The sequence below is a fragment of the Lonchura striata genome, chromosome 6 (assembly GCF_050655825.1).
Source record: "Lonchura striata isolate lonStrDom1 chromosome 6, ASM5065582v1, whole genome shotgun sequence".
In the NCBI taxonomy this organism is placed as follows: Eukaryota; Metazoa; Chordata; class Aves; order Passeriformes; family Estrildidae; genus Lonchura; species Lonchura striata.
This window is the reverse complement of record NC_140708.1, coordinates 35476238-35491382: the sequence shown is the minus strand read 5'-3', so window position 1 is coordinate 35491382 and position 15145 is coordinate 35476238. Positions and strand designations below refer to the sequence as shown.

The 15145-nt window shown below is 44.4% G+C and overlaps 1 protein-coding gene across 3 annotated transcripts; it reads right to left on the bottom strand.

Annotated features, from left to right (window-relative positions):
- Nucleotides 1-2868: 2868 nt before the first annotated feature.
- DENND10 (DENN domain containing 10) lies at nt 2869-12382 on the bottom strand. 3 transcript variants are annotated; one of them, XM_021529266.4, is made up of 9 exons: nt 12328-12382; nt 11664-11860; nt 10486-10565; nt 8843-8991; nt 8548-8659; nt 8065-8165; nt 6880-6987; nt 6216-6310; nt 2869-5583 (listed from the first exon to the last, which is right to left on the bottom strand). In XM_021529266.4, the coding sequence occupies exons 1-9, from the start codon at nt 12371-12373 to the stop codon at nt 5407-5409; spliced, it is 1065 nt and encodes a 354-aa protein (XP_021384941.1). In that variant the 5' UTR covers nt 12374-12382; the 3' UTR covers nt 2869-5406. The 3 variants fall into 3 exon arrangements, with proteins under 3 accessions (XP_021384941.1, XP_021384942.2, XP_021384940.2); XM_021529267.4 differs by lacking the exons at nt 2869-5583; nt 6216-6310 and adding exons at nt 6355-6655; nt 6740-6775; XM_021529265.4 differs by lacking the exons at nt 2869-5583; nt 6216-6310 and adding an exon at nt 6355-6775.
- Between the last annotated feature and the right edge of the window lie 2763 nt (nt 12383-15145).

Here is a 15145-nt window from a genome sequence, read left to right as displayed (position 1 = left end):
TGAAAGTGATTATCACAAGTGCAGCCTCCAAAGTGTGCCATAATTTATCTTCTGTAGGGCACAATATGCAGGTCACTGCTCTCCTGTTGCTGGAGGATTGGATTTCTTTTCACAGTGTGAGGAAAACAATGGTTGCCCAATCCAATCCATCCTACAGGAAGAGAGCAGCATAGAGCAAAGCAAGGAAGAATAGCAGGCCTGGGCTCTTGCAAGAAGAGATTCCTGCTGTGCTTTTGGCACTGAACAAAAGCAGGAAGTTGGGGGTTGAGTTTAATTTTTTGTTTGAGTTCAGCCTTTTTAAGCCTCTCTTTAACTACTTACTAGAGGGGAAGGTCAGACAAGGGAAGACAAGAGAGGAGCAGGAGCACATCCTAAGGACCTGGAACTGGAGTGGAACACGCTGTAAAGCTGTTCCAGGAAGACCATATGGATACTGTCTGTAATTGGCAGAGATTGCACTACTCCACTGGAGGACTGTAGTGAATTTTTAAAGGGAAAGGATTGTTTACACCTACTGAACTCTGCAGGCTCACTCAGCCTCCGTGGGTGATGTTCTTCAATACATGGTAAAATCTCTTCAGGGTCAAGAAGATAATTGTGCTGTGTCAGACCAAAGGGTCTGCTGAGCCGAGTGTCATTGCTCATGGCAAGAGATTAGAACTAGATGATCTTTAGGGTCCCTTCCAACCCAAACCATTCCATGATTCTACCACAGGGTGAAGTGGAACAGTCTCAAACCTCAGCCTGCCTCTGTGGGTGAAGTGTTTGTCTCCTTCCAAACCTTTAAAGGCACAGATAATATCCTGCAGTTAAATTAGCTAAACCATATTTCTCTATTCCTATTTCAGCCACATACCAAAGGCAGATGCAGGAGGGGTCTGATTCCACTCTCAGTAAACACTAACTGGCACTACAGTGAAGACCTGCACCTCTCCCCACTCCTTTTTTAAACATAACTTAAGAATGGCTAAATTAAACACCAGTTACATGAACCACTGTGGGAACAAGCAAAAAACCCAAAAACCTAAGAGTAGAGCAAAGCCAACAAATAGAAGAGAATATGTTGGTGAACTTTGGATCGTCATGGTAACTAGACAAGCTATAAATTCACTGGCAACACACTCGGGTGTTTTAAGCAAATTGATGTCATTACAACTCCATGAGTAAGGCTTCTGGAACAGGTCTGGTAATAGTGTCTGTTATTACAGCTGCCCCTTCTCAAACTCCACCAGCTCCTTACTGAATACTTGAGCTGAAATTTGCCATATTAAACGCAGCTCCCTCAGGATTATTAAAATACCCCTTTCCTCCATTGTTATAAATGTTCCTATTGCCCTAACCAGAATTTTCCAGAAGAGGAGGGCAGGTGCCTGCCATTTAAATCGTCAGCCTGGCTGACTCAGCTGCTTCCCAAATCAGGGCAGGGAAAACACATTGCTAAAAAGGCCCTGGCATCCTCAGCCTTGAACCAGTCCCTGAGATGAGAACTGCCAGGAACAGACACCCTTGTAGCCCAGAGATACAAGTCAGGAAACAAGACCGGGACAAGCAGCAAAGCAGCATGTTTGAGAGACCTAGGAAGAGGAACCTTTTGTAATGTGGAATAGATTAACAACACAGCAGCCCAAGGCAGGTCTGTCTCCTGCCTTAGCTGGCCCTTGTGTTAAGTGACAGTGCATTAGTGGTGGAACCAGTTTAAGTTGTGGTGAATGACAACAGATGGAAGCATTCAGCTTCAAGGAAAACAGAAGTCTTAGTACAGCACAAGATGCTGTGCCTCGCCCACTCAGCTTTTCATCTTGAAATGTAGGAAAATCCAGTGAGGCTTTCAGGCCCCTTTAATGTAGCTTAAAAAAAAAATCAGCCACTCCCATATGAAGAAATACTGAGATCAAAGCCTTTCTCAGCTGGAGCTGTATCCCTGCTTTACCCCCAGGCCTGAAACACAGCCTTGCTGCTTTTCCTTTTTCCCCACATGCTGGGGGTGGAGGAAGGAAGGATGAAGGCAGGGAGGGAGTCCTGCACTGCAGCTCCTTCCCTGTCAGACAGCAAGCACCACGTGCTGCACAGTGTCACTCGGGAAGGAGCTGCTGCCCAGGCTTTGGAGTCTGCTCCTATCCCACATCACTCCAAGGAATGCCTTCCCCTGACCAGAGATGCTCTGACTCAGACTCCAGCCAGCTGCCCAGGGAGGGGTGAAAGGCACTATGAGGCAGCTGGGAACTCCCTACACTGAGCTTTATGGCTTGTTTTTTATCTAGAAATGAAGCTGCTTCAACTGACATCTCGCACCACACAATTAACAAACCCTCAGTAGCCATTTCAGGAGCAGTCATGGACTAAAAGCAGAAGCAGGCAGGATGTTTAAGATGGATTCTGTAACACGTCCCATGTCAAGTTTTTCTAGGTTGAACAGCATTACACTGCTCATCATTGAACATTCCCCCTTCACACGTTTGCCTGCCGGGGAAATAGGGCAGGGCAGCTCCTACCAGGAACTAAAATCCCAGGGATGAAAGCAATAAAGCAAGTAACCCAATTTACTCAGCAAAATCTCAACTGCAGGGACTGAGTGTTTATCCTGCTCCCCTTTCCAAGCCTCTGCCTTGCTCACTTTACCTTCCAATTTCTGCAAATGTCATGGAGATGTTATGGTGTAGGAACCATTCACCATTTTGTATTTCTCCAAGAACAGAAAGTTAGTAAGATGGAAAGGTATGAATAAAAATTCCATTTGAAATGGCTTTTGTCTCTAAGAGGAAGAAAGGATGTCATCTGACTGCAAAAGAGCAACTGCACCCACAGTCTGCTTGTGTGCATCCTGGGCAAAGGGAAGCGAGAAATAAGTAAAAATTTTTTCCTGTCCTGACCTTGCAAGTTTTTCAATTTTATTTTAAACATTTTGAAAAAGAAACAGTGTCAAAAGTCAGCAAGAAAATGCAAGAACATTAAGACAATCCTTTGAACTCACAGAAGCTGAGGGAGGCCAATAAATCGTGTACAGTGCTAAAATCAGCAAGGACATAGGTGTTTGAACATTTCCAACCAAAAGCCCAAACCATAGCTTAATCTCAGTATTGCAAAATTAAGAGCTAAGACCTGTGACTCCATGGTCACAACTATTCAAAAATAAATTTACCTAAAGGGCAGATTGTTCAGGAATTTTTTAATAGGCAGAAGCATGCTATGAGCCCAGTTCCTTAAGTGCAAAACCATATTTCATTTGTGTTGCACAAACATCAGGAGATCTAATACAACACCAAGATTTTCAACTGAAACATTTACAGAACAGAAATCAAAACAGGCATTCAAAGTTTAGTTTGCAATTGAGCTCCTCTGCTTTGTGTTGTGTCTCTAGATATGCCTTAAGGCAGTTTGTTAATAAGAAACAATGGGAATTTCTTCTCAGTTACACTGTGGTGTTAAGACAGCTGGCTGAAGCAGATTCAGATTTTCCTTGGTGAAAGAATTCAATTTCAGTGGACTTTAAAGAAGGTCCTGAATAGAATTTTCAGCATTTTTTGCAGTTCTTCTAATCCAACTGTTTTATAGGTCCCAAAACAGCAATACTAAAGAAGCAGCAATATTAAAGAACCATTAACAAAAATCATTAATGGGAAAATGGGGACAAAAGCTGTAAAGCACTTACAGGTAAACAAAGGCAGTTGCAGTATTTTTCTCAGAAGTTAAAATTACATGCTACTATGTTCAGAATTTAAACTTCAGACTAGGTGTTTAAAGCAGAATTTTACACCCCTGAAAATAGGGGACTGCTCTGAAGCACTTTCATTTCCTGACTGTAACAATACTCATTGCATACACATATGCCACATTCCTGAATCACATTGTAAAACAGATTTCCTTAAGGTATCATACATAGCAGGACAACTCTTTCTCCAACCAATATTGCTTGCACATAGTTATTGATGAGCTCTACCAGTTTCAAAATAGCAAAAATCCAATTATTTAACAATATAAATATTGGTTACTAAAGTTTTAATCATAAGTATAAAATCTCTATGTAAAACCACATGCTACAGGCTATCTGTACAAAGGTCAGGAAAAAGGTTATTTTTTCTTGTAACAAAGTGCTACTGCAGAATTGACTGATTTGTTGTGGACATTTCTGAACAAATACAGATTGACTGGCTCAGAGCATTTCCTTACAGACTCTAAATTCTTCTCAGAAGATTGTAAAGCAGTTACTTTCAGGCTGCTCAGTAAAAAACAAACAAACAAAAAAAAAAAAAAAAAACACCAAGAAAACAAACAAACAAAAAAAACCCAAAAACCAAACAACCAAAAAAAAACATTTCAGTTATGGCTGTGCAACCAAACAAGTAGGCAAATTTTAATTTTCTCTAAACTCTTTCCCAGCTTTCACTATGACTGCAGAAGTCTCTATCTAGATTTTATTTACACAGAACACCATCAGACAGTACCTGTGTTACAGCTCCAGTCATTCAAGAAGCTGCTGCTCTCCCTGTGGCACCTGGCCATTTGAGCATTGCTGGTGGATAAGGCTTTGACTCATCTGACTTTCTCTCACGTGGATCAGGAATGAATGGCCAGCTCTCTTCTGAGCTGAGAGCCCCAACAACTCCTCAAATGACTCCAGCTGTAAGGCAGCACTTGTCCATGACCCCCCCAGGAAGCCCCACTCCAAGCACAGTATTCCTGTATCTTATCCCTCCACCAGAGGCACGGGATGGAGTGAAAGGGGGAAAATTTCTAAGGCAAGAGTCCAAAAGAGGTGCTCAACTCACACCTGAGCTTCAAAATATCCCTTCCTTTTCATACTAAGGCTACCACATCAGATTTTCCCAGATATCCTTTATTCACACCTAGACACTTTCAAGTAGAAAGAGAGAACTTGTCCATTTTATTTGGGATTTCCAGGTATCAGGCAGTCCAGAGCAAGAGCAGCATCTGACAGGCTGACATCCCTGGAAACCCAGAAGGAGCACTCAGAGCAGCTGCATGTTCAGGGTGTCCCTGTGCAGAGATCAGCACATCCCAGCTGTGCTGCAGCCATGTTCCAGACCCCAGGCAGACAAGGCAGAGCTGTCCAGCCTCTGGAATGTGCAGGGCAAACAGCCACTACACTGATGTCTGCCACAGCCTGGACACACTGGCCTGTGCTACTTGTATATCCACTCACTTTGTGGTGTGAAATACAGGAGCTAGAGGTACACAATTAGAGTTGGGGGGAGATAATGACACCAGGAATATTCCCAAATATGTCTCCATCTGTTCCCAGTCAAGCTCCAATATTCTGCATTACATCATGGTAACTAGGACATTGACTCATACCTTTAGTTTTTCATGTAAAATACCAGGTATACCTATCTGGATGGCACAGACAGCTTTTTCAGAATTGGTCCGTAACACAGCAGTGCATCAAAATCAGATTTTGAGCATTTGTTCAGCAGCTGCTAAATGAAAAAGGAAGTTTTCTGTGGCTGGTGGAAATCGCTTTTGTTTCAGGGCCTCAGCATTAAGGGTTGGTTTTTCATTGCCATCAGAAACTTCAGTAAGTGAGGCTAACATAGCCAAGATTTCTTTTGTCTTCAGAGAAATGTCCTTAAGGAACAGAAAAACAAGCAACCATTAATATAGTATTAGGTATTAAAAGGTCTTCACATACACTTACAATAAAAAACAATCAATGCTGAACAAAAAAAGGAAACAATGATAAATAAATAGCTCATTTAAAATAAAGACCCCACTTGTAACAGTTCTTCAGCCTGCTCTTGTGCCATATTGGGTAAAGGAAGCACAACCACTCCTCTCCTGACCTTACTGAGCTCTGTGACTAAGTCACTCAATCATGAAATGTCTAATATTAAATGGGGGACAGAATGATAAAATGCCATCATCATAAAAATCAGGTTTTATAGCTAAGAAGCCATATTTAGCAGGACCTTTTCAAGGTATTGCCAATAATATGGACAAAGCATTGAGCAAAATCCATGCCTTGTGGAATAAAACTGGGATAGCAGTCTTACAATCAACAGAATTTCTGAACTTTCTTCAGCAATGTAGTTAGCCAAGAGGTAAGTTACCCTTAAAAACCTGCATGATGAATAGAAATACTCATCTGTAAAAAAGCAGAAGGTAGAAGAGACTGATTCTCAGTGCCACTCTTCCTCCTATTCCCTCCTTCTGCCAAGATTTAGCAATAGTAGTTAATTAGATTTAAAAATAATATTAACCTTAATGACTTGGCTGTCTGATTTATCTGGATCTTCTGCAGATTGAACAATTAGTTGTCCAATTTCTTTGTGAAGTTTTCCCATTGTCATTGCCTCTGTGTAAGAAAAAAGCAAAACATTACACATAAAATCACCTTGTTTGTGATGCCTAGAAATGCATATGATTAACACACCAAACTGAGGAATCTTTTCATGACTGCCATTTAAAATCTGTTAGTAAAGGCAATAACCTTGTATCAACAGCCAAACCTCTGAATTGGCACAAAGCAGTGATTAGGAGCAGCAAGATGATAAGCAACATACAAGGTTTTCTTTCAAATAATCCCCAGTCTTCAGGTATTTAGTGCCACATTTTTCTAAAAACTCATGTAATATCTCTCCATTCAGCTGAAAGTCTCTTCCACGTCTAACATGGATGTTATGAAATCTCAACTGTGCATCTGTTGGAAAACAAAGGACATCTTTCCAAATTCCTACTTTAACCAGTCTTCCAGGGTGGCAATAAAACGAAGACAGAAACTTACTGATAATTGACTTTTCAAATATTGACTTTTCAAAACCTGGATGAAAGAAGGAAGATTGCTTGATCTACAGCAAGGTTGAGCAATTACGGTCAACTCTGGAATAAACTGCCTCTAAATCCAAAATATAAAGAGCAACCAACCTTTTACTACAGGTGAAACTGTAATCTCACTGTCTGCCAAATTCACATAGACATCATAGAGGTCTGATCTACTGCTCACTTCAGAGTCTGTAAATCCAGCAATGTAACCTAGAGCACGGAATTGAGCAAGATTAGGATCTTCAGAAATAAAATCAAAAATCACAGTCTTAAAGTCTGTTCTAAAAGTATCTGACACAATACCCATTGGACCCAAGAGGCTGCTCTCTTGATATTATCAGTCATTCCACAAGTGTTCAGCAGATGCTTCATTTCCAAGGAGCTTAAAAATCAACTTCTAAAACTGCCTTGAGCATGGATTAACTGCTAACACTACAGCAATATCACCAAGTTACCAATCTGAAATTTTAACCTCTCTTCCTCCCTTCTTACTAAAATTACTCATTTGTAACTTTCCCATTACAAAAAATCTCCACTCTGGAACTTCTTGTCATGAAGTCAGTATTAGACTGGAACAGAGGAATAAACCCATCAGATTTGCTTATTTATAGCATGTCAGATGAGCAAACCTGGAGGGTTTTCTCTGTGGAAGATGCTTAGTGAGCTGTAGAAATGTTGAAGATGAGTAGTCTTCTTGCTCATACATAAAGAAGCCTCTTAATAGCCACATGATGTGTCACAGCAACCTCTGCATAAAGCAAGGGCCTGTTCCTGGATTATGCATTAAGCACTATGCACACACAGCACTGTGCCACAGACCAAACTCCTACAGGTAAAGTTTACCTGTGATTAGGAGCCTCAGACTTCACTGACATCAAAACAGAAGTCTGGGACTTCAGAGTTAGGAATTCAAAAAAACTCATTCCATTACTAGTGATGTGTGCTGGGAAAAAAGTGTAGCTTATCTAAGTGAGCTGGTTAGGAAGCCTTCAACAACAGAAGACTTTCAATCCCTCCAATCAAAGCACAAAAAAAGTCTCAAGGCTGCTTTGCATCTGTGATTAGGGATAGACTGATGTGAATCCACCCAAAGCCACCAGATTATCATCCCACATACTTGTTTAGTTGATTTACTTTTTCCAAGGAAAATTATGTTTAACTTTAATCAACAGCATTAATAGCAAAATAACCTTTTTTTCCCTCCAAAGTTCCTTGTTGCAAAACTTTGCAGCAACAGAAGCTGAAATTGAAGTTTCCTGGTTTTTTTGATGAATAAATTATCACTACCTGTGCAGGCTTTTAAGGCTTCCAGTTCCTCCTCATTTAGATGCACATATGAATGAAGAATTGACCAGTCTTGTCGATGCCACACTAAAGCAGGCAAAGTCCTACGGAGATTAGAGTGCAACTTGAGACACAGTAGATTTTTACTAACACTAACTAAAGCTTCACAGTAAAATCTGCATGCTATGAAAAAGAACAATAATGACTAGGCACCATTTGAGGGGGGGGTATATATATATATTTATATATGAATTGTAGAAATTTCTACTATCATTGAAAGCAGAGTTTATCGCTCATTCTTCCATTAAATTTGTCTGAGTTGAGCAATGTACAGGTAAACCTTAAGAGGGATTTAGCAGAATTTCTATAAACAGGTTTAAGATGGATTTTTTCCCCTTAAAATACAGGTTTTTTTCTCAATGAAGGTTCAAAATTTGTTTGACTTCTGGGGGTGAGTGGGTGGGAAGGAAGGAATTGATAAAGTACCTGGTAAATTCCTGGATAGCTTCTATTCTAGGATGGTACACTACAATTCTCTTCTTTAACATCAGTGCAGTATATAAAATAACTGTTTCCATTCCAAACTGAGACACTATATCTAGAAAAAAGAGGGAATAATTTTATAGAAGATATATATGCTGATAGTGTCATTTTTTGAAGAAACCTAATAATAACAGCACAGGTAACAGTATCAGCACAATTTATTTGAAGCATACATGAAAACAAGATTTCATTTTAGGCTGTAAGAAGGAAATCAGAATAATCTCTGGTAGAGATTAACCTTTGATGGAGCCAGCTAGGTAAGCCTTCCGAGCATCAAAGTCCTTGCTGAGGAAGGATCCATTTTCTTCACTTTGGCAGATGCCCTTTGTGAGGACTGCAATGTAACTCTCCATCATTTTAACTGGACTTCCATGCTTCAGGTAGATTCTGTGTGAAAAGGAGAAAGTCTGGTATTTTAACTGCAATCAGTGCACCTATATATATATATGAAAAGTAAAAAATTAAAAATAGCAATATTGTTGGCATTAATTCCTATTCTGGACACATGGCTGAGGTTTTAAATACTAAACTAGAAGTCTTTCAACATGCACACAAACACATCTGTCTTTTAGAATTTAAAATAGCCCTCTATTTTTATTTCAGCTTTCTATTTTATGAATGAACCAACATGGACTAAGGTAGAAACACACCCCAAAGGTGTAGGTAGGTGTCCAGACAAAGGATTCTTTGTAGACTTGGGAGGTGATTGCTTAATGAAAAAGCAGCTACCACAGTAACTCCAGTTATTACATGCAGACTATGACTAGGTAGCTTTTAATTTTTTATCCAAGTATCTTTTGCCATTCTTCTGTACTCTTTGCTAAATGATGAAAGAAAAATATAAACAAGTCCTTGATACTCAATGAAACCCCAAAATGACACAGAGGAAGCACACCCTGAGAGAACACATGCACTGTCAGCTGTCTCCCAGGAAACAGAGAGACACTGTAACCTCTTTTGCAGTTTAAGATATTTCAGGAATAGCACTGAGGCTGTCAACTACACATTTTCCATGGCAGCTATAGCACAAAACTACATCACATTTGAAACTCAATTATTATCAAGCTTAGAAGAATCTATTCTGGATTTGAAAGGAAGTATTAGCTGGTAAGTCAGCAGAAATGTGATCCACAGCGAATCTATTTAATGTATCACCAAAAAAGAACACAACTCAGTTTTTCAGTACCCTGCAGAACTGCTAAGTCTGAAAACATTTTCAAGTCTGCATTATATATAGTAAGTCCCAGGAGCACAATAACCTCACAATTGCATCCAATTAGCTGCAAAATCCCAGGGAATCCTCTTGGTATCAAGAACTGGGACTGAACTAATTTGGAAACTGAAGGAAAAGCAAAATAAGAAGCAGAGAGCATGAGAATGGGGAAATGAAGGGAAGGGAGTAAACAGGATAAGGAAATGAGAAGATGTTTTTTGGCTGGAAGAGGGCTCTCACTTCCCTATAGGAAAAGCAAAACCATTCCTGGATGCTGTGCTTAGCTCAGAGGAGCTGCAAGCAGCATTTACAAAGATGTTGTGGAGGGACAAAAGTCATTCATCATATACATGGTGATCTTTAAGTCCAGCACTGACATCTTCCCAAATATTTACACTTTTAAAAAATGTATTTTCAGAGAAAATGAGTGTGAGGGTGGTGGTGGTGTGTGTCTGGAGAAGACACAGATTAAAACCCAATGAACATCTGACATTCACCCAACAACTTCTGACAAGCTCAAATCAAGGATTTTTATCACTTGATTTCCTTTGTAGGACTGAGTTTCCAGAAATTTGTTTGAACAAATGCAACACAATGAATTGAACCTTTCGCTTTGGCAAGATCTAAGCATGCACATGGCAGAACCTCAGGCCAGCTTTTATACAGACCTGCAGAGGATCCTGGTGAAGGCTGCATACTTCTCTGGGTTGAAGTCTTTGGCTGTCAGGACAATGGAGAAGTGGGTCACCTGCACATGACACAGACACAGGAACACACAGAGCTCAGTTAACGACCCCACACAAACAGTCTTGGTCACTTCACTGTCAGGGCTCCAACCTCCCAGCTGCAGGAATGGCCTGGACAGAGGACTTCTGATGTGACTCAGCTCTAGAACAGACTATCTTTTGCTTAACCTACACACAAGAGTTGCTTTCCTCTTATCTCATGAGGTTATCAAAAAACAGAAAGGCATTTTCCTTCCCCATAGCAGGGAGGAAACTTCCAGCATTTGTTGCCAAAGGAGGCTGTGAAGGCAGACAGCATCAACATATTTAGAAAGAGACTGGAAAAAATACACAGATAGCAGGCCCACAAACAGAACTACTCTAACTTCCTCAAGAAAATGATTGTGGGCTGGGACAGTACAAGACTGAAAGTCTGCAGACAATGACCAGGCTCACATGTCCTCCTGAAATAGCATCTCCCACTGCACCTACTGAAGACAGCCCTGTGACATTTAATTTTGTTTTACTTCATAGCAAATATAAACTTGGAGTGAGGAAAGGCAAGCAACATTCTGTTTTGGGCATACAAAATTACCACATTATCTTTATACTTAACAACATAGCATGAAAAGTTGAACGGACTTAACCAGCAGTTTAATGATTTCTATAACAGGGAAAAGACAGAAGATACAACTATATTGGCTATCTTCCAGTAATCAACACAGTGGAAAAGAAAGTACCTACATAACTCAATCTTTTGGGGAAAAAAAGGCAGCAGGTTCTATAGGAACAGGATTCTGGACACTGAAACAAACTTCACAGAGACAAAAAACATGCTGAACTTGAAATGCATATTAACTAAAAAACAGCAGCATGAAATAGTATTTGTATGCTAACACAAAGAATTGAGTAAGGAATATCTCAATCATTCTGCAATTCCATGTCTTGGTGACAAATGAAATGCAGACTGGCTGGGCACCTGGACAGAGCTGCATCTGTGAAGCACACAACACCTTGAATCCTTTTGCATTTCTCTCCATGGGAAAACACTGCTTAACCCACAGAGGAAGCTCTGCAGAAGCCCTCCCTGCATTCTACTGAAAAACCCCGCCAAGCCATACCTTCTTCAAGGCTGGAGAATCTTGGACTTCTACCGTTGTGATGTAGAACCAAGACCTTTTGTACTGGCCAAACACAAACGTGTGGAGCAGTTTGTTTTCATCTGTAAGGCAGCACTTTCGCAGTAGCAGTGTCCTCAGTTCCGCTGTTACGGACGGATAACACCAAACCCACAAAGCATCTCCGTTGGTGTCTTTTTCTATGGTGGAAAGATGTTCACTGTGAGAATGCCAAACAGCAGCAAGGAAGTAAATTGATGGGTTAATCAGGTTTGTTTCCTGGAATCAGATCAAAATTCCACCTTACCCTGACCCTAGACATCCAGTTCTGCCACTATGGTTCAAGCCTTGGTTTTATTTTTAAATATTAATAAATCTCCATTCTTGACCTGCTTCACGAGGTCAGAGAAGCACCAAGTTTGAATGCACATTCAAATGAGCACGGTGTGGAGGAAAAAGCACCCGGACCAGCTCATTTATGATTTTCCCTATTTCTGATTTCGCAACACAAACCTCGGAAGCCGCGAATTTCAGACACTTCGGCCGAGTTGTGCATGGCTTGACTCTGCAACAGGCAGAGCCGGCACCCCCGGGGCCCGCGGCCTCAGCGCGGTGAGCCCCGGTACCGGCACCGGCACCGCCCCGTCCCGGCTCCCCCGGCCCTCACCGATCAGCCCCACGGCCCGCAGCAGCTGCGCCTCCGGCTCTGCCATCTTCGCTCCGCCGCCTTCCGCCCGCCCGGCCCCGCTCCGCCCTCACGGTCCCGCTCCACCCTCCCGGCCCCGCTCCTCCCTCACGGTCCCGCTCCGCCCGGCCCGGCCCCGCTCCGCCCTCACGGCCGCGCTCCTCCCTCACGGCCCGGCCCGGCCCGGCCCCGCTCCGCCCTCACGGCCCCGCTCTCCCCTCACGGTCCCGCTCCGCCCTCACGGCCCCGCTCCTCCCTCACGGCCCCGCTCTCCCCTCACGGCCCCGCTCCGCCCGCCCGGCCCCGCCATTTACTGAGCGCTCCCGCTGCCTGCGGCTTCCCCCTCTGCGACCCGCCCGCCCGTTCTCCAGCGGGAACCGGGCGGAAAATAGGACTGGGAAAAATGTGTATTTTTTGTTGTCTGCGTCACAGAATGCCAGGATAGCTTGGGAGGGACCATGGCGCTCGGCCGGTGCTGAAGCAGGTCCCCAGAGCACGGCACCCGGCAGCGTGTCCAGACGGCTTCTGGACATCTCCAGTCAGGGAGACTCCAAACCTTCCGTGGGCAGTGTCCCGGTGTGTGATCGCTGCACAATACAGAAGTTCTTCCTCGTATTCAGGTGGAATTCCGTGTGTTTCTGCCTGTTGCCTCTTGTCCTGTTGCTGGACACCACGGAGCAGTCTGGTCCATCTGACAGCTCCTTTCAGAGACTGACAGACATGGATGAGATCCGTGTCTCCTCTCCAGGCTGAACAGGCCCAGCTCCCTCAGCCTTTCCCCAAAAGTGAAGAGCTCCAGTGCCATCATCATCTCCGCAGCTCTCACAGTTCATGTGAAATGTTACATAAAAGGAGGGTGGTCGTGCTGACAACCACCTCCTGAAGTCACAGCCAGGAGCTGGACTCTGAGTAACCCAAAACACAGACATCCCTGTGTTTCTACACAGCATGGATAAAGGCTGGCTTGTCCCCAAGTGGGGACTGAGTGGCATGAGGAACAGTCATGGAAGTAGAACAACTATTTCTGAGTAACTCCATGCATCAGCAAGTTTATTGGAAATGTAAGGATGTAAGGATCTCATTTGCAAGTTTGGATGAATAGTGGCACCTGAACATTGGACTCCATGATCCTAAGGGTCTTTTCCAACATAAATGGTTCTAGGAATACCATGGTACTGATTAGAGAGAAGAAACTTCTGAAATAACTGGGATAACCAGAGGATCATCAGAAGCTGCTAAAAAAACAGGTGAAGTTCTGGGAGAAGCCAGGCCTGTCCCAGCATGGCTAGGGAACACACTAAAGGGCAACTTGCCATGTGATTTTCATGAAGTCCTCAAATACACACATTACTCAACTACCACGTAGGAAGTGACAAGACAGATACAAAATTGTCATGATCCCAGCTTGGAGGGCTTTTAGAGATCCAAAAACATGGAGTGGGCTGCCCAATAGGAAATCCAGCGATAAATACCAGGCAGGACACCTGCAGTCCCCATGAGTGCACAGCTGCCCCCATGAGAAGGCTGCAAGGACAGTCACTGGCTCTGGTGACATGGGCACAGCTGCTACCCCGACCTCAGGCAGTCAGTCACCTGACAGACTTTTAAATTAATTTTATGAACGCAAGAAAAGCACTTGTTCAGCGCTATAAATACCTTAGTGATGACTCTACTTCATGCAGACCATACTGCAATACTGGTCTGTCATGGTTTAGGAACAGAATTCCCCAATTTAGTGTTCCCACTGAAACACCCCAGACCATGCACCACTCGGTCACGTCCCCCTCACCTCCCCCTGTGATAGGATGGAGAATTTAAAGTACAAAAAGGTAAAGATCACGGGTTGGACAAAGAACAATTTACTAGAACCAGCAATGGAATAAGAAATCGAACAATAAGAACAATGATAATAACAGAACGTGCGAGACTTGAGAACGACTCACAGGGGCCCAGCACCACTCGGCAAAACCCTGTGCCCCCGGCATCGTTTAAGGCTCGTTCGGACAAAGAGCTTTGTGGAGCTGGCCCCGCGCTCCCCTCCCGGCCCCGATCTCCCCAGGACCCCATCTCACCATCCCTTCAGGCTCCTGGTCCCAATCCCCCTCCCGCTTCTCCCGCGATTCCCCCACGATCCCCTCCCGGTCCCGATTCCAATGCCCTGTCGATCCGCTCCCCATCCCAACGCCCCGTGGATCCGCTCCCGGTCCCGATCCCAGTGCCCCGTGGATCCGCTCCCGGTCCCGATCCCAGTGCCCCGTGGTTTCGGTCCCGGTCCCGATCCCAGTGCCCCGTGGATACGCTCCCTGTCCCGGTCTCCTCCCGGTCCCGATCCCAGTGCCCCGTCAATCCGCTCCCGTCCCGGTCCCGTTCTCCTCCCGGTTCCGATCCCAGTGCCCCGTGGATCCGGTCCCGGTCCCTGTCCCGCTCCCCTCCCGGTCCCGATCCCAGTGCCCCGCGGATCCGCTCCCTGTCCCGGTCTCCTCCCGGTCCCAATCCCAATGCCCCGTGGATCCGGTCCCGGTCCCGATCCCAGTGCCCCGTGGATCCGCTCCCGGACCCGGTCCCAGTGCCCCGTGGATCCGCTCCCGGTCCCGATCCCAGTGCCCCGTGGATCCGGTCCCGATCCCAATGCCCCGTGGATCCGCTCCCGGTCCCGATCCCAGTGCCCCGTGGATCCGGTCCCGGTCCCGATCCCAGTGCCCCGTGGATCCGGCCCCGATCCCAGTGCCCCGTGGATCCGCTCCCGGTCCCGGTCTCCTCCCGGTCCCGATCCCAGTGCCCCGTCAATCCGCTCCCGTCC